Below are 20,201 nucleotides of genomic sequence, written 5' to 3' on the forward strand. Positions count from 1 at the left end.
CCCATACAGTTGACTGTTAGGTGTGGACTGGAACTTCACTTTACCTCAAAACCAAAAAAATCCATAGTGGGAAATTGAAGGCTTTAAGACTCTTGGCCACTGGCTTTATGCCACCCAGCATGCCTGAAAAGTGAAGGTATCTGCCTGTAATTGCACAGTTCCTATGTTCAAAATAAATCTGTTTTGAATATCAAACTTCATAGTAAAAAGAAAGTACTTTTGCAGTTCACATCCTGGTGGAATATTTAAAGGAATACCTTCCTGTGAAATTGGAATCAAACAGCAACAGGGAACTGCTAGGTCCTAGATGCTACTGCAATATAAACAATTATTATTATTTTATTAATGAGAGAAAAAACACATGAGAAGGAGAGCTGTAGAGAAGTCTAGAAAACATTCCAGCTGGTCAGAACTTCAAAAGAGGACTCCGAAAACTAGAAATAGGTACCAATTAGAGCCAGATTGGATCAGTGAGAAAAACCTCTGTTTCCAATATTCAGACCAGTTTAATCTATCCTAATGGAAAACCTATCATCTGCATGAACCTGATTTAACAGCAGGACTACTGTTTAAATGGGTTCTAGCAGGCAATAATTAACTGCAATACGAATTATTCATTCAGAGCTGAGGATAACAGCTTATAATGATGTCAGTGTCCATTTATCTTTGAAAAGAGCAGGTGACAAAGGGGAGTAGGCATTTGAGATCACTAATTTGAAAGTGTATCTAAAAACACGAATTCTTCAAGTAGTGTACCTATGGTGTTCTACTTCAAGTGTGCCTGAGCCTTTGATTGGACTATTTTGGTAGCAGTACCTGCTCAGCCCATACTTTGGCTCCAAATGTTATGTCCCATACTGAGGCTATGTAAAGCCATGTAGGCAAACAATCTCCTGTTCCTTCTCAACTACTGTTCGGCCTGAGATAGAAAGAAATTTCAGTCATCTTACAAAGTGACTATTTCAGAGACCTCAGGTCCCAAAGTAAGTATAATTAGTTCTCTATGCTGTTCTGTTACCAGAAATTCAATGAAGACTTCAACCTTTTCCAAGGGCTGCAATACCATGCATACTTTGTTACTGAAAAATCCCTTGGTACAAATTAGACATGACCATTCCAGCAAGACTCTAAGCATCCTGCTTCGAAGAAGTATGTACCATATTCAGACTCCTCCGTTCCACCCTGAGTACCCAAGTGTGACATTCCTCTCTGTAATCTGGATTGGTGTATAGCTGTGTCACCCCAATCCCTCACTCCCTGGGTGCTGTCTTGCACTTGCACCCGCTGTGTGAACCCCCCATCCCTGGGTCAGCCCATGCACAGCCTCCTGCAAGCAAACAGTCCCTGATTTAGTGAATGAGTGCTTCTGGCCAGCCACTCATGGGATTATGCAATAGAATGACACAGCAAACACCCCCAGTCCCAGTTGCAACCCTAAGAACTGCCCTCTTACAAAGTTCAGTGCTGCCTGATAGACTCTGCAAGCTCATAGTCTGTCAGTTTATCAAAGAAATTGATATGCACCAGCTCTGACACTTTAAAAGAAGTCTCTACCCACACCCAAACCACATGCACTGCTTTAGATGAAACAATCAAGTTTATTAAGTGCAGAAAGATTTTAAGTGATTATAAAACAGAGGAATATAGGTCAGATTTGATCAGGAAGAAATAAAAGCAAACCGCATCCTAAATTAAACACTTCAGTAGCTTTACAGTCTTTAGATGCTTCTCACCACAGGCTAGTTGGTTGGCCTCCAACCAGGCTCTCCCCCTTTGGACAGTCTTGATATTGTCTTGTAGACGGATTGCAAGAGAGAGCTCCTGGGAGCAAAATGTCTCCCCTATTTCAAATGTCTCCATGCCCCCCTTTGGGGTTTCATGTCCCCTCCTTCAGGGACAGGTGACCAACAGTATTCCTTCCTGGTCTTCTCTACCTCCAGAGTCAAGGATCATCACTTTATCAGATGCTTTTAGGTTAGTCCATTGTGCCTGGAAGAGCTGGATTGTTTTATGCATGCCTTAGTGAAGCGTGAACTACTGCTGCTTTTAGTGTTTGCCTAAATCGGCTTTAAAACATGAGACACATATTTGGGAATATTACATAGCAGAGTTTCATAACCACACCTCTGACATTACAAGAAACATACTACTATAGCAACAATGTTCAACATGTCATGAGCATTTCAAAGACACCTTATATGACACACTTTGCATTAAAAAATACACAGTTACACTATAAGGGTGAATATGCATGATACACAATCACACCATAAGGGTGTGCATGGGGTGCATTGTGTCACACCAAGCCAGCGTCTGAAGTTATTACACAGGTATACCAGAAGATGACAGATTCTTCTATAACATTTTAAATCTCCATGCATGCACCACCAAAGTTTTGATCATCCTCAGTACTGATACCATCTCGTGAGGCACTGCTATCCTTGGTACATATTCTGGTAACCAGGTCACCATCCAGATATGTCCATTATTGCAGAACTTCAGATGTTCCAGATATCTATTTGGTTCAGAGGTGCCGGAGTCTCCATTGTTAGCTGGCACCAAATGGCTGTCATTACTAAGATCTTCTCAGTCACCAAGGCTATATCTTTCCTTGGTGCCTCCCAGTTCTCCAGCATTAGCTACATGGGGCAGACAACTATCCCCATCTCCCTTAGACTGTGTTTAGGAGGATTCCTCTGATTCTCAGATTTCTGTCCATCTACTATGGAAAGGACTACTCCTCTGGCACCTACATTGAAAGGGAAATTCCAAGAAAAAAGATCTTAAGCTGTACCTCACTGGTATGACCAACAGTGGATAATGCCTCCCCTACCCTATGGACCCAATCTGTGGGGTAGTAGTTGTCAACAGTTCTCAAAAGTTCCTAGTTTCTTCCATGGGATCATAGAGAGAGTCACTTGCCTGATCCACCACTTCCTCCTGAACCTCGTATAGAAGAGACTTTCAGAGAGCAACAGGAAAGAACAAACAAGGAGGTGATATCTTAGATGTATATTTCATTATCATCACCAGATGAGGCTGTAATGCCTCCACTACCGCCTTTGGCTGACAATTTCAAGTAATTTCAGGAGCTGATAAAGTGTGTTGCAGCCTGGTCCAAATTCCATTAGAGGAAGTTGTGGCACACAGGCCCATTGGTGCTAACTGGCAAATGGTTCATTGTTCTTTACAAGCAACTCCTGTCTCAGACCTTACAAAGTCACTGTACCTAACACACCACTTTCATGGTATCATCTATGAAGAGTAGCATTTGAAGTTTCTACTGAAAGCTTGTAACTTATCAATACAATCATTGTGGGACGTGTGTATGAATAATTTTAAAAGAATAATGTAATTATATTGAAAACTATGTCTTATGATCTTGAAGTAAAAGTTAGTCACCCAGGGAGTGTCTCGGTGTTTGCCCATTCAAGCAAAAGGTTGAAACTTCCCTGGTAGCTGATAGTGTAATGCAAGATTCAGTTGTCTACCCTTGCTTCATCACAGAACAGTCAATGAAAAATCATCAAACACAACTGCAAACAACTTAAATCACTTGGACGTATAATAGAACATTCTAGCTGGGGATCATCCTGTCTGTGAATAAAGACAAAAGACTGATTCAGTATATCACAGGGTGGAGAAAGATATCTTGTTGAACAGGGGTGTTTCATGAAAGATTGGATCTTGGTTCCTGGAAAGCCAGCTAGCTTTGAAACGGATTGAACTTGGCGAGAAGAATCTACTTCATTAGATAGGAAAGGTAACTATCTATAAACATAGGCACTAGTTCTATGGTTGTGTGTACATTGTAACAGTTTGTTTCCACTACATTCTTGTTACTAGTGGAATCTCTTTTCTATTTTAAATAAACCTTTTGTTTTATTATAAGTGCTCACAAGCGCTTCATGTTACACAGGAAGAGTGGTTTAAGGTAAAACTGGTAAACTGAGTACGCTGTTCCTTTTTGGGAGCAGAGGATCTAGGATTTCTGTGAGTAGCTAATATCGGGGCTCGATATCACACGGGAACGCTTCAAGGGGAGTTGGGTACTGTACACCCTTGTTAATCTGCAAGGCAAAGATATGGCTGGCATAACCTGGAGGAGAGTGCTTGAGTGGTTGAAAGTGTGGTGAAGTTAGGAGCTGACATCCAGTTAGGCACAGACAAGATCCCTCACAGTGGAGGGAGGGGTTAAAAAGGTGACTCAGTCTTGTGTATCCTGAGAACTGTCACAGAGTTCCAGGAGTGCCTACGTAAACTTTTGGACATCCCACACACAACACCTTCTGGACGAGTGTCGTTACCTGTGAATGAGGCTCTGTTGGATCCAGCTAAAACCCATCTGGCAGACTGCATATCCTTACATGTGGTATCCTTATGAGATTCGCCTTGCTTCTTGCCCACCATTGAAACTTCCACCCATTCTACATCTGCTTTCTCAGGATTTCAGTTGGACTCTATATCTCAACTTGAGAAAGTTTTGACTCAAAGCTTGGCTCTTCAGTGGTTCTTAGGGATAGAGATTTCCTATTCATCAGAAGTACAACAGGTATTGTTAAAAAAGCAGGAAGCTAGCTATGTGAAATTCTTACCTTCAAAAAATGGAAGAGATTCCATCACTGTTGTGCCTTGCAACAGTTTTTGCTTGTTCATTTTTCCCTCTCCACTGTTCTCAATTATCTGTTGGTCTTTCTGTAAGTTCCATCAAGGTTCACATTGTGTCTATCACAGCTTTTCATTCATTAATATAGGATACTCACTGTCTGCCAACCCTACAATTTGTCAAGGGATTGAGAAACCTTTTCGCAAATTAGAGCCCACTCCTGCATGGAACTTAATTAAGTCCTAAGTTTACCTTATGAAACTTCCCTTTGAGCCATTGGCCACATATTCTCTACATCACCTATTTATGAAGATGGCTTTCTTGGTGGCCATCTCTTCTTCCTCTAGAGTCAGAGAAATGGGGGCTTTAATAGTAGATCTTCCTTTTACAGTTTTCTCCAAGGAAAAAGTTTCATTCTGACCACATTCTAAGTTCCTACTTAAAGTATTTTCTGAATTTCAAATTAACCAGGTTATTAATCTTCTACTTGATACCCCTGGAGTTCATACTGAGTGGTGCAACCATAGGGACCCTGCTCAAAAGAGAGGTTACTCACCTTATGCAGTAAATGGAGCTCTTCGCAATGTGTGTCCCTGTGGACCTACCCTCCTTCTCCTCTGCTTCATAGTCTACTGTGAAACTCCACAAGATTAGAGAAGGAACTGAAGGCAGTTTGTCCATGTGACTCTATGTATCCTCAGTTGGGGGCACAAAACTGTCTGGAGCACATGCATGGGCCAAATAGGCACTGCTACCAAAAATCTCTAATCAAAAGCACATAGCATGCATGCACCCTTGAAGAAGAGTACCCATAGGAATCCATATTTCAAAATTCCAGTTACTGCCAAAGGTGAGTAACCTCTCTATATCTAACCATATGATCCAATAACAGACTGGCCCTTTATTTGAGGAGTACATAGAACAGCAGATCTCAACCGGTGGTATGCGTACCACCGGTGGTACTTCGAAGAAGGCTGGGTGGTATGTGAGCCATACCGCGCCACCGAATCCACCGCCGAAAGTCCCCCGCCGCCGCCGCAAAACCCCGCCGCCACGGAAAGTCCCCCCCACCCACCCACCTCCACGAAACCCTGCCACTGAAAAGGGGAAAACGGCGGCAGGGTTTCGGCGGAGGGCATTGTTCCCCCCATGTAACCCCACTGCTGCCAAAAGTCCCCCCCCCTTTTTTTTTACCCAAGTGGTACTCGGGTCAGGTACAGTCAGGTCAAATGGTATTTGACCTGACTGTACCTGACCCGAGTGGTACTCGGGGGGGGAGGGGGGGAGGAAAAAAGGTTGAGAACCACTGACATAGAATATAGAATAAAAACAAATCCTAGTAAACGACTTAAACATCTTGGTGGGAGATATACATGAGTTAAATTAATGACTGGAGATGGTCAACTTTCATGTGACATACTAAAACCTCCCTAGACAGCCAATGAAATAAAGGGCTTCTCATTAATAGTATAAGAATGCAGTAGAACTTCAGAGTTACAAACACCTTGGGAATGGAGGTTGTTCATAACTCTGAAATGTTCGTAACTCTGAACAAAATGTTATGGTCTTTCTAAAGTTTACAACTAAACATTGACTTAATACAGCTTTAAAAGTTTAGTACGTGGGAAAAAATGATGCTTTTAACTATTTTAATTTAAATGAAACAAGCACAGAAAGTTTCCTTACCTTGTCAAATCTTTTTTTAGTTTTCTCTTTATTATTTTAGTCGTTTGCTTAACACACTACTGTATTGTATTTGCTTTTTTTTTTTTTTTTTTTTTTTATTGGGTCTCTGCTGCCTGATTGCATGCTTCCGGTTCCAAATAAGGTGTCTGGTTGACCAGTCAGTTCATAACTCTGAGGTGCTACTATACTACTAAAGATGAATCAGAGTGGCAGAATTTAGTCCAGACTTTGATCCTCACCCCCGTCCAGTTAATGTGCTTATCTCGCATTCCAAAATTCCCCTCATGCATTCTCAGGTGCTAAAAGGCCCAACTGTTCCCTAAACAGTTGCCAAAACCTCCAGCTTCCCCCATGACAAATTCTATGATGCAGTTATGCTTTGTTGATATGAAAGTATTGTACATAATGAAAACTGAATGTGGGGGCAGCATAAAATAAATCCATTTTAAAAGAAATTTCTTAACTTGAAAATTACCCTTCTGTGTGAGAATTGTGTCCCTACTATAGTTGCAAGTAACACTTAAGGCAGCCAACTTAAGTTAGTAAACAATTTTCCATTTTGGTTGGATTTTACTTGAAGCTTTTCGCATTACTTTGTGTATAATCAATTTTGCTGTTTTCCCCAGATATGTCCCTATCCTGGAAATTGTTCCCTGTGTAGGACAGCTTGCAGGATCAGGGTCATTTAAAGGGTGATCAAATACTGTAATTTTTAAAAAAAATTACTCTTTTTAAAAAAAAGTTCAAGTTGAGTCTGTAATATCAAGATAACACAGGGGCTAATGTACTAATAGAATATTCATATTTATATTTGATTTATTAAAAATCTCTACTTTAGAATTAAAATAACTTATTAGAGAACTTTCAGTCATTGCACCAATGTATTGTAGAATCAATGTCTCTTGTTTCAGAATTTAGGGGTCTTGAATCTTGTATCTTGCCCATCATTTAGAAATTAAGGGCTCTCCCATTTTTTCATAAAAGAAATGTCCTTGCCCTCTGCTTAAGTTTTAACATACAAACTTTTTTTTGGTAAAACATTATTAAAGCACTTTGGGAACTGATTTATGACAACAGACAATATAACTCATTTTACTGGTTTCACAAATGTTTAATCTCAGCAAAGTAACAGCCTCCAATGGAAGCTACCCTCTTCTATGATTGGCAGGATGCCTCTCCGTGGCTGAGTAGAGATGGGTTGTAAAGAGATGACCAGAGCAAATTAAGTTAAAATTTATTTAAAATGTATAAGTGGGAAAAGATAAACATGGGTGACAATTGCTTAATTCACCCACACTCTGGCTTTAACTCCCTAAGGCTTTTACTGGACTTATTCTACCTGACTGGAGGTCAGTGGCAGAGCTAGAATAGGACTCAGATATCCTGAATCCCAGTTCAGTGCCTGAGCCATGGGACCATGCACTCTCCAGCTTACTGGGAAAATTGCCCCTGGAATCTTTTAAAATGTTAGCAGCTATGTCAAGTGGTAAGAGCTTCCTTCTTGAACTGGAGAAGGTGCTGGGGAGAGGGGCAGAGAAACTAAATTGCTAACTTTATTAAGAGACACTTGTCTTCTCCCACCTTTTGACTGAACTGTATCACACAATTATTCAGATTTTTTTATATATGAATTTCCTTTCTATTTTAGGGAAGGATGGGTAGAAGCAGAAACCCACAGTGATTTAGGAGGAGAAGATATGGGAATGTTAAACTAGTTAATGCCTTTCATTCACAATTTTTCCCACTTTTACTTGCAGAATGAGAGAGTGCAGAGGAGGAATTAAAACTAAAGGGCACATTCATCAGCATTTTGGAGAGGGGAAAGAGAATAAGTTTAGCTTTCAAAGATCCCTTAACAAAAACAAGTAGAGGATAGAAGCCTTGTTCTTTGCCAGAACACAGATTATGGAAAGGGAAGGAAATAGCAAGTTTCTTAAACCACTGAGAAATATTGCCCATCATTTTAAAAAGGCTACAAAACAATTCCAAAATTGTAGCATGTTAAAGTAAAAACACTTGCACATAGTGCTTTTGTAACATAATAAAATAATACACAAAAAACTTCTTTTGGAAGCAGTTAAAGTTGCTACACACACAGCATATCTGACACAAACCCACAAAAGCAAGGAAATAAAAAAGAAGTTTATGTAACAGGATTCACCCTTTACTCCTCCATCCATGGCACACACCACAATACACCACAGGTTACCCTCCACACCCTTAGCTCTGCCCCCACTTTCACCCTTCTGCTCACACCCTTTTACCAGACTTTTTCCACAGTACTAGTAATAGGAAAATATTAGCTAATTAACAAAATGTACCATTTTTAATAAAGAAATGTTTCTTCTTACTTCATTTTCGCCTTCCTTAGCAGTGTGGGGCACGGGTCACACGCTGGTGGATTCTCTGGTAGATTCTCTGCACCTTGAAGTCTTTAAACCGTTATTTGAGGACTTCAATAACTCAGTCATAGGCTGGGGGGGTCTATTACAGGAGTGGGTGGGTGAGGTTCTGTGGCCTGCGTTGTGCAGGAGGTCAGACTAGATCATCATAATGGTCCCTTTTGACCTTACTCTGAGAGCCTATGTAAAAAAAACCCCAAAAGTGTTAATCAGAAAACAGGTATTTTCAGACACACAAAGCCATTTGGAACATATCTATAATTGTTGAGGCGGATTGCTTGACAACAGGATGCTTTGCAGCTATTCAGTTCACATTCTAGTAAACAATGGGAGACGTGGGATGGAAGAAAGCAGAGATTCCATTTGATACCATTATAATTGGATAAGAGATTCATTTTCACTGACATTTGCATTATCTAAACATCTGTCAGCCTAATGGGGTAAGAGATCAGAATGCTTCTTGAACAGTACCTGTAAATTGGATTTTTATATTTAAATTCAAATGACCACTAAAAACTTCTAACGTAATTAATAATGTTAATGTTGTTTTGCATTTTATTATGGTGATCTGATTCTATTGTAAACAGTAGATCCATGCTTTTCTTTATAACATATTAAGTGTCTGCACTTGAGTGTACATTTCTTGCATTCTCCAGAGACAAAACAGTAAATGGCTAATTGGTCTTTTATTTTATTTTTTTAAAGAAAGCCAACCCCCTACTTCTCCACCAACTTATTTGCAGTCTGTTGAGTACCCAGACTTTTCTAGAGTTCAGTTTATTTTAGGATGCTCCTTGATTTCCTTTGCCCACTATAGTATTACTTTGGGAAATATCTTATCCCTTTGAACACGTGTCTGAGTGTAAAAATTGAAAAGTTGTGTATTATTCTAAGCATATTTATCTCTTCTGGTTTTGTCTTTTGGCACGATCTCTGCTTTATTGTCTCCAAGAGTGGGAATCCATCAAGACAGGTATATTGGGGAAAAAAAAGGTAATTACTTATCTGTAACCTTTTTCTGAAGATATACATCATGATGGATTATCTCTTTCTTTCTCTTGTCACCACAGAGCTGAGGGATTTGTAACTTTGTATTTTCTAGCTTTTTTTAATGAACTGTTGTTATGGGAATTTTTTGCTTCCTACTTAAAAGAACTGAACTTTGGAGCTATGGGAGCAGCCCAAGTACTTCAGCATGGTTAGTGTGAGACTCTATATTGGGCCAGTGTCTTAGAATATTAAGCCATAGAGATTTCCACCAAATCCACCCACAGGCACATGTACCCAAGAATGGAAATCCATCATAATGTAAAAATTCAGAAAACAATTACAGGTAAATAATTTAACTTTCAGAAAGTTAATGGGAATGAATACCAGGCTCGTAATGGAAATTCTCACAACCTTTAATCATTATAGTGTCGTGACTGTACTTCTATAATATGACATTTAAGGGCAAGAACACAATGACTTAGATTAAGGCATCTTTCTAACAGCTTTGTGGTCATTTGTCAGAGCTATTAATTCTGTTCCACCATTAGGAGTGTTTCCCTAAAGAAATACCTTATTCTGTGAGTAATCACATTTGAAGTGATGAACTATTTGTGGAAGAAGGTGTATTCCTCAACATGATATTGGTAGCAGTACTGGCCCTTAATAAATATGATGTTATATAATTACATGAGGAAGAAGCAGGTGCTACAGATTAAATCTCATGTTTGAGTGTCAAGAGTTCTGGTTTCTCTTCCCAGCTCTGCCCACGGGAAAAGGGAATAAAAGCTATACTGGCACTATTATATCAGTATAAATGCATCCACTCTATGATTTGTATTGTACTTGTGTAATTATAATCATACACCTAATCAGTTGTTGCACCTATACAAAAATCGTGTGTAGACCAGACCTAAGTCTTTACTGATTCTTTCATTATGATAATCTCTGATGCTCCCGTTCAGTCTTCTTAAAATTTGTCACTGTTGAAATGGTGCTGCTAGTTCTTGAGACCATATGTATCATAAAAAGAAATAAGGTTTAAATGTTTTTTTAAAAAACCTGAAAAAAACAGGATATTCAGAAATTCCCATAGAAATTGTAGCTCTACCCTCTAGCACACATGCAATATGATAGTCTTCCAAATGCAATTTCATGCCAGCTGTAGATTTTGTAAGCAGAATATGTGGGGAAATAGCAGTCCTTGTAACACTGCTTTTTTCATCAGTTTCACATAATTATGTGAGATGCAGTTAAAATTGCAGTGCTTCAGTTTCCTTCCTTTTTTGCTTCATGGAGGAAATGGATATCCTTAATGCAATGTTGTCAATAAATTTCACTTGTCTTCATCCTAGATTTGCTTAACCAAACAAGCAACCTTTCAAAACTGGCTCTAGAAATTTGGCCCACATTGTTAACACATTTAATTTAACTTACAAAACTGTAAGGTTTTAAAAACCCTATGTGTTCAAGTTCTTAACTTTCATGCTTTAAAGGATATTTTATTGGCATTGAAGCGGGTGTATAGCTGGGAAGGAACATTCCCTGTGTATAGGATGAGTGAATAAAGGCATATTCCAGCATGGATCAAACTGAAATTGTGCTGGAGACAACCTACTAAGGTTCAAAAGTCCCACAGGACTGACAGTTTTTAAGCACCACAGAAAATAGTCTAGTGAATTACTATTCTACAGAAAATTTGTGTATCTAATAAACATAGCCTGCTTTATTGTAGCTTTATTATGCTATATACCGACTTGTTTGACCTTGGATGGTATTTCCTCATACTATTCTTCTGTTGTGAATCTACTGGAATGTAAATGCATGCTTTTAGTGCAGTGAGATTTTGTTTTTTATAAATTGAATTTTTCACTTAGAAATATGACCTGTAATTCCCACTTCCTCCATGTATCTCATTTGTTTTGTGACATTTTTAGACTGTTTCATGGAATAAATTGTTACACTTTGGTATAGCTTGGGTATAGTCTTCTGAAGTTCTCTTACTGTTACAGCAGGTAGAGTGGGACAGCTCAGTATTGGCAAAGGAATATAAATTTAGTAAAAATGCATCCTAGGCTGGTAGAAAGCTGTTGCCATCTAACAACTATTCAGTGACCTCTGTGAAATGAGTGGGTCGCAGTACATGCATATGTTAGCATACCAAAAAGTGTAACCACAATTACATTAATTAGCACTCTTGTTGACAATTCTAGTGGCACATCAAGGATTGATTGGGAATGGAGACTGAAATACAGACGAGTATAGAAGTAACCCCTTCAAGCATAGATGAGGCATGTTGGCAGGGCAATATAAAGAAGCTCTAAATAGAGAATTTGTCTCCAGAGCTTCCAAACTGGCATCTGTCATGAGCACTAAATTCACACGATGTTCTCTGCTCTGTGTAAGAAGATAGTTGGTCTTCTTGCTCACCCTTATCCTCTCTGAGAGACAGTAATGGTGACAGAAAAGATAGTAACCCATGCAAAATGAGATGGTATTGAACTGATCTATAAGAAATAAGCATTGTTAGTAAAATTATTGAATTACTTCAGAAGAAGCTCCATTAATGTCATTAAAATACATCTTCCTACTGTGAAGGATAATTTTAGTGTTACAGTATTTACAGTATGAAATGGTTTTGTAACTGAGCACAGTTAGTACATTAGCTGAATACCTTAATTTTATCATCTAGATATGACATCACAATCAGTGATAATGACCATATCCTGAAATCTGATACTAAAGGCTTCTGAGTCTGACTCTATTGCCAGTACTATAGTAATTACTGAGTTAACAAGAAGCAGTTTCATGTTGGCTGGTAATTAATATGAAATGTTTTCTTCTGTCTCTGGTTACATATCATCCAACTAAGATGACCATGTTTCATAATTAAATATGGGACATATGACCACTTTTTTCCTCCTAGCAGTTCACTTCCCTGCCTTGCTCTCAGAGCAGGTTGTATTTGTCCTTTGGCATCCACGTTATTATGCATTATGTTGTGATAACTGGGCCTACAAATATACCCTAACTGTAACTTTAACCGTAAAAAGTGAGTGAAAGTTCTAAGATTGTCATGTCTTGTTATATAAAATTATTTAAAAAAAAAAATGCAAGAAGACTACATTAATTTAAACAGAAAGGATTTTACTGATACCACTTAAAGACTGTGTTCCGATTATGACATCTCTAGCCAATCTCAACTAACTTCTCTTTTCCCCAAAAAGCACAGTTATTACCGTCTTTGATACCACAAGATTGTCAAATGAGTTTTTTCCCCTTCCAAAACTCTCCAGCTAAAGCGAAAGGGAACAAAGGATGTTGTGAAAAGAAAAGTTTTGTTTAACCGTTTTTCCTTCTTTTCTTTATCTTTAATAAAAGGTTAAAAGGATTATTTTAATAGTGTTTGCCATGATACTAAGGCTGAGATCTCTAGTATACCAAATCTGAACCTTGTTAAAAAATGTTTAATGTTGGATAGTGACTGGGTTATATTAACACATTTGATTCTTTAGACTCCTATTAATAAAACAGCTCTCATTTCCGTTCTCTAGACTATTACAAATAGTTGCTGCTGCCTTTTTAAGATCTGTCTCTCAATGCTCATTCCCTAGCCACAGTTCCAAGTCTTACTTTATTTATTACTACTATACTGTCAGAATTCTCTGCTCTGCATTTTATGTTCTTTTGGCTTTACTAGTTACATCATCTTCTATACTCATGCACTCACTCTGGGTGTTTACCTTTTTCTATTTTTCTACAACACACTATGTGCATGGCTAGAAAAAGTGCTGGTTTCCCTTTCTGCTACAATACGCTTTTGTTTCTTTCCAAGGAGTTATTTTATGTAGTGTGTGATTATTACCAAGTTGACAGGGAGCACTTTATTGTACTGGAAATGTTCTTGTGGGCCTCTGTCATGTACAACTTTGCTACTTTTAAATTCTTCTTATATTATCTATGATCCCTTCCCCATTTTACCATAGTCTTCTTATTACCATGCTCCTTCATGCCATTAAAGAAGACTTAGAATCCTCAACTTCCTCTCTGCCACTTCCTTGTCATGCAAGCATTTCCTTGTTCAGTTACATTGTATTGAATTTCTAGGATAAGGTGGAGTGTGAGGTCAGGAGGGGAGTCAGAAGTTGAAGCAGCCATATTTTGTTGTGGAAACATGAATGGGAAGTAATCCTTTAAAGTAATGAGATCTGCTTAATTGATATATGATATTTATGCAGATCCCTGAACTCCAAGTTGTCGCCAATCAGAGTTCAGGGATTTGCACACTGGTCAGAAACTGAGAAATAACTCTGCAGTTGCTATGCAAATCATATACAGCCAAAGATCAGGGAATTGCATAAGCGAGAAATAAATGTCCAGTTATGGCTTTACATTTGTATAGCATCCTTACGGTTTGACCTGGGTGAATCTGTGCCAGTATAATTCCTGGTAAAAACACTCATTACTTCTCAAAATAGCTAAATTTTCATGCATACTGTGTGTGTTTGGGATGGGGGGGGGGGGGGGAGCAGAGGGTGTTTGTATAAATTATATAAATTACATGTTATAATAGCAGTTAAACCTCTGATGTTCAGCCATTCGGGTATAAACAGGACAACAGTGTAAACAGTAATTGTTTACATAGCGGATACCTCCTGCTGGAGAAACTAATTGCTAATGTTATTTCAGCTGCACGTTCATTAAGTTTTATGCCAAAATTACCATTTTTTAAAACTTAACTTTTTATTACATCACTACAATATGATGATCCTGAATTATATCTGTTCATATTGTAGTGTGTCTCATTTACAGTGTACCCAAGATTACCACTCATCTTTGATTAGAATGGTGAGGCTATTCATCATGTGACTTATGAAAATAGGGCCCCACATTTGGCACCCTGAGCAGTGCATTTTGGAGGAATGGTTGTCATTCTCTGATAGCTAAAATCTCTTGGCAATTCTAGCCTAGTTTTATTTCCTCTGTGCCTAAACAGTAATAACCGCACAGAAATATCATACCTATGGTCATATTGATTAGAATAAGTAGATGATTCTTTAATTTTCCTATTGATGCATTTCTGCCTTCACACAGCAATTATTTCAAAACTGTTTGCCTTCTAAGTATTTTCTCTCCATTAGTGTTGTAAACTAGAGTTTGGGCAGCTCTGCTGGAAGTTCTCTGTGTTCAGATTTGCTTCAGATTAGTCTGGTAGTATGAAGTTCAGGTAGCCGAACCATTCCTTCCAGCCAAGTCTGCAATGGCCTGGACTTTCTGCAGGGTACCACATAATTTTTTGTCTCAAATTGCACATTCTTGTTTTGTATCATGTATAACAAAGCTGAAGGGAAATACAAAAAGTACATTTTGACCCCCAAATACTCTTGTTCAATGATATTTTAGCTCTTTTTTAAATCAACTTTAATAGAATATTGAATAGAATAGTCCAAAGGGATTTTCAAATAAATGTTTGTATTTTATGACCAATGTCTATTACAACTATATATTACAAAATGAGGAAATTGGTTTTATTTCTTCCTTTTATTGGTTAAATGGGAAAAATGCATATGGTTTTCTATTTAAATCTACTGTGTGTTCCGAATTTTATTATTTTGGGATTTAAAAATAAAATAGGCCCTTCAAGGTTGATTTTAATCATGTTTGCATTATCATAGCATTTCAACATTTGTTTTACCAATTTCCTGTCTGTCAGCTGTCCCAACCAGATAAGCACTTGCCTGCTGCAGTTTCTTTTATAGATTAATTGTAATGGTTTATATTGGTAACCCATGAGTTCCTTAATATCATAATGCATTTTTTGCATGGCAGCATGAAGTTTTGTTCAGATTATTTTAGACCAATTAGTTTGGGAGTGTCTTACATCTCATAAAAGGATTCATTTATTTTTGGGTTATTTTAATCTAATACTTGAAAAGCTTTTACTATAACTCACTTGCACATCTGAAGCCTTATTTTGTTACCATTTGGTTGTCATTCAGTTTATTTTGCATAGTACTATCCAATTAAACAAAATTTTGAATTAAAATTATTTATATACAGTGTAGTTCCTTAGTTTCTCTGTTATCTCATTTTTTTCTTTCTGCTTTCTGCTTTGTGCTAGTCAGTCTAAGAGAAAATCTGAGCACCGTGATCTATCTTTAAGTCATTTTATAAAGGTCTTTTCTGAGAGAGTTAGGGATTTCTTAGTAGTTTCATGTTTTTAATGGTATAAATATGACATCCACCTTCCCAAAGAGTAGATGCGTAAATAAATAAGACAGTAACACTAGTAAGGCCAGTATAGTAACACTGCATGATCTTACAGGAGAAAGAGTGTCTTTCAGTTGTGTTAGCTTAAGGCCAGCCTAGGCTGCGAGATGGCCAGCTAACACCACTTCAGACATATTAGCTTGCATCTTAACAGTGCTTTTCAAACATGCCAAGTTTGATTGGAAAAATGCATCCATTTTGCCTGTTGAGACATGCCTACTTATTGATGTTGCTTGTGTAAGGAATGTAATGTTAGACTATGGTCCTGATGAGACAGCAGAGGAAATTAGAAATTAAGTAATTCTAGTTCAGTAGCCTGCTACTCTTTTAAATACTTAGAGGAGGAAAATAAACAGTCTCAAATGAAAATGTGTATTAAAATTAAGTATAAAGTCCAAATATTAACAGTAAGCATAGCTAATTCTTTCATTTTTTACTTGGATCCTACAATAACATTTATACATTGGTATTTCAGCTTTTTTTTTTTTTTTTTTGTTCTAAATTCATTCAGAGAGAGTTTGAAGATGACCCCCTTCCCATCACCCAAAAAAGTCTGCTATCAGGGCAATAACATAGTTCCCCTCAGTAGGATGATGGCCTTGATTGAGACCCCCCTACTACTCAGATCAGTAATAACAGGAAGGGTGGAAGAATCCCCTCAAACCTGCCCTCTATCTCATACCTTAAAGAATTGGTTTAGCCAGTATGAGGCCAGGCCTAGTGGTAGTTCAGGAAACTCCAGTGCAAGACCTAACAACTGCCCAACTATGCAGTTACAGATAATGAGCTCTCCCTTTTCTGTGCTTCACATGAATAAGCTTCATCCTGCCCACAATACCAAACAGAAGGGGCGGAGCAATTGTCTGCCATATACCTAAAGCTTTTTGGCTTCCATTTCAGTTTGACCTTTCTTCCTATGAGTGAGCAATTTGTGATTCATGACTGCCTCCATTGTAAATATTTTAGAAGGCCATATATATCTTCTGTTGGGATGAGTTTTCAGTATAGTTTCAAAATGCAATGTTCCAAACTATTCTATGATATTTAAAAACTTCAGAAAGCAAATTTGATGCATTTAGCCATTTCAGCTTATATCATATACTGTGTGAGTGACTTCATTTTGCAATGTGCAGATATCAGAACATAATCCGTTTTATAAGTTTTAGGGCTTACTCATAAAAAATCCAAGTTGTATATAGTAACCATTCAAACCAATCGGAACAGGTTTGGATGCCATACTAACTATTTAATTTATATCAGTTTGGTGGGAAATTTAGCATTTGTAGAATGGCTAATTGTTTGAATTACTAGAAAAAACTATAATTGTTTGTTTCTACACAATGATTCCTTTTAATTAGAATTACTATAACTTATGTGCACCATCACTTCCAACACCTATGAAGAATTTCTGTGGCATTATAATTTTAAAATATGAGATCTCTTTTCAGTTCTTGGCTATCTGGAATACTGTTACATAGCATATGTGCTTAGAATTTTTTCTTGGCTCTGTCTTCTTAAAGATTTTTTTTAGGGTTGTTTAATATGTCTGAACTTGATTCTCCAAAAGATTTTTTCTTTGTGGGGAGAGGGGGGAAGGTGAGGGGAAAGAGAGACCCAAATCTACATTTTCCTTATTTCTGAATCTAAATCTAATAGTTCTATGACAAAAGTACCAACAATTCTCTTCTGTGTTTACATGCAGCCAGGAGCTATGGGCGGAGAAGAGGTAAATAAAATAAAATAAAAATGTATTAAAAGTTTTGCTTGCCAAATTATGGGTGTGGGGGTAACAGTTATTTTGTGCTGTTCATGTTATGACAATGTAATATTGATTTTTCAATCTTTTCAGTTGATCAATTGCCATAAATATTTCAGTTGATATTTTTTACTTTGTTTTCAAAATGAATCTCTTAATTCTCATAATTTAAAACAATGAATGATGATTTCTACCCAGTAGCTTTCAGTTTGTTGCTTAAAAATGATTATCTTGTGTTACTTACGTGTTCTATAACTGATAAGCTGCTTTTAAAGTTGTTTAGTACTACAAAGGGTAAGATAAAGTTCAAATTCTCATTGTATTTTTGGAAAATGGTTAACTGGTTCAGTGATAAGCTTCAAAAGTAACACTTTTCTGCCTAAATGAGATTTTAAATAAATGTGATTGTCTAAATGAAGATACTGTGAATGCCCACGCTAGTAATCTTACTTAGTGTTACATATTTGTAATTAAACAAATGAATGAAAACTTGATTAAATTTAACACGTGTATTACATCTCAACATTCACAAAACTTTTTACCTTGAAACTGAATATAATAGTTTGCAAAGGTAGTACAACTTCTATCATTAAGCACTGCTAAATATTTATTCTTGATGGACAAAGTCAAGATTGTTGACCACACCTATAAAACCCAAAATCTTACTTTTAATTTACCCTGTAATGTAGATACACACAGTGCTGTTACTTGTGCCATGAAATGTATTGCATTGTACCTATCTTGTGCCTCCAATAAAGAGCTAATACTGGGTGACTGCATATGAAACTTAAAAAAAATTTCAACTAAAGAGAAGCTCTTAAGTTTGTGTGAGCTTACTGAATGATCCTAGGATGGCTTCCAAAATGTGTCTTGTCTTGATGAATTGCACATGTAGGATTTGAATTAGCAATATAAGAGAAGACTAGATACATGAGTCAGATGACAATGGTACATCTAGTAATTGAATTAGACCTGACAACTTTTAGCATTTGTGGATTCTTGACATAAGAACACTGCTATATGACAATGACTTAACTTTTTTACGTGAATTTAGAAGTCATGAAAATAACCAATTAATATCAATGGCACTAGCCAACAGTAATGAAATTAGACTACTGGTAAGGAACTGTAATTCTGAGGCTTGAAGCACTCATTTATTCTAGTTCCACGGTTTGGACCACCTTTTTACTTAGGTAAATTTTCAGAAACTTGAATGACCTTTTTAAAATAATTTTTGCTGTTTATTTAGAAAGCCTTTTAAGGGAAAATTTAAAAAAATCAACATCAGTTAAAATATTTTTTAAATTGCTTATTGAATAGAAGATATAAAGCTAAGAATTATAGATTTTGGCACCTATAGTTGGCAAATATTATTTGTTGTGGATACTATAACATTAAGGCTTATTTTGTCTTCCTTTATTTTTGATTACGTGACATCTGAGATAATTTTAAAATGCATTTTAGTTGTGAGTAGACAGTGAAATATAACACTGTGATTATATCATGGTGGAGTATTTTATTTTATGAGTTGCAATCCAGAGTTTGCATTTCACTGTGAAAGAAAACTGAAGACTTAGGTGGACAGATCAGCATGTTGGTATAGGTTAGACAGGTGTGTAGATTGCATGAGCATGTGATTTGAAATTATGTAGCGAGACAGTCTTGCCTATAAAATGTAATTGCATTTAAAGCTGGAATGCTTAATAGGTTTTAATAACTAAATGTCCATCTTGCATTTTTAAATGTAATATATTTGCCCTCCATGGAAAAAATCACTAGTTAGGTGGGTAATATCTCAACAAGATAAACCCTTCAGTGCATTCATTCACTTCCACAGTACTTCTAGTCGATTATATCATGTTACTGAAACAAATATTGTAATTAATGTAGCCATAAAACAAGGGTCTGGAACAGTGGGCCCCATCTATGCATATGAGCCCTGGGAATGCAGAAGTAAGTTTATTTTTTTTAAATTGTGGAGATCTCTTCCAAAATTATAGCAATTAAAACTTAGCCCAAAAAAAGGCACTTTGATGCCATTAACCAATCTTATATCTCAAGGTAGAAATTACAATTTACATGTCTTATTGCGTGAATGAAAATCCTAGAATGCGGCACTAACTTTGGTGACTGTATGATAGGGTATACAATTAAAGTGCTATAAAATTTACAATAAAGGCAAAATAGGGTAGACCCAAGTTCTAACATTTGTGACCCCCAATATTCTTTCTTCACGTAAAAGATCTTCATCCCATCTCAATTTCTTGCCATGTGAAATACTTTTGCCTGCAGTAATTGGTGAAGTAAAGAACTATTTATTTTTGGTAGAGTCTTGCTCTTTAGATTCCTCTTGAAATTTGCATAAGTTTTTTTTTTTCTGTCTTAGTCAACTGCTGTATAAAACTATAAATTGCCACATTATATTAGATGTTTATGCTTTCTCAGAACTATGAATTCACATATATAGGAAAATGCTTTAAGCATTGAGCTGTAT

At 37.0% G+C, this 20,201-nt stretch overlaps 1 protein-coding gene across 3 annotated transcripts in view; it reads left to right on the forward strand.

Moving 5' to 3' along the window:
• Window positions 1–20,201, forward strand: part of CPEB3 (cytoplasmic polyadenylation element binding protein 3) — a 166,498-nt gene that overhangs the window by 84,813 nt on the left and 61,484 nt on the right. For all 3 annotated transcript variants that reach the window (XM_067552878.1, XM_067552879.1, XM_067552881.1), the window contains exon 5: window positions 17,654–17,677. In XM_067552878.1, the coding sequence (XP_067408979.1) occupies window positions 17,654–17,677 (24 nt within the window). The remainder of the gene's footprint in view (window positions 1–17,653; window positions 17,678–20,201) is intronic.

The sequence above is a fragment of the Emydura macquarii genome, unplaced genomic scaffold (assembly GCF_026122565.2).
Source record: "Emydura macquarii macquarii isolate MOO-44397 ecotype Brisbane River unplaced genomic scaffold, CSIRO-AGI_Emac_v2 contig_1390, whole genome shotgun sequence".
NCBI classification, from domain to species: domain Eukaryota; kingdom Metazoa; phylum Chordata; order Testudines; family Chelidae; genus Emydura; species Emydura macquarii.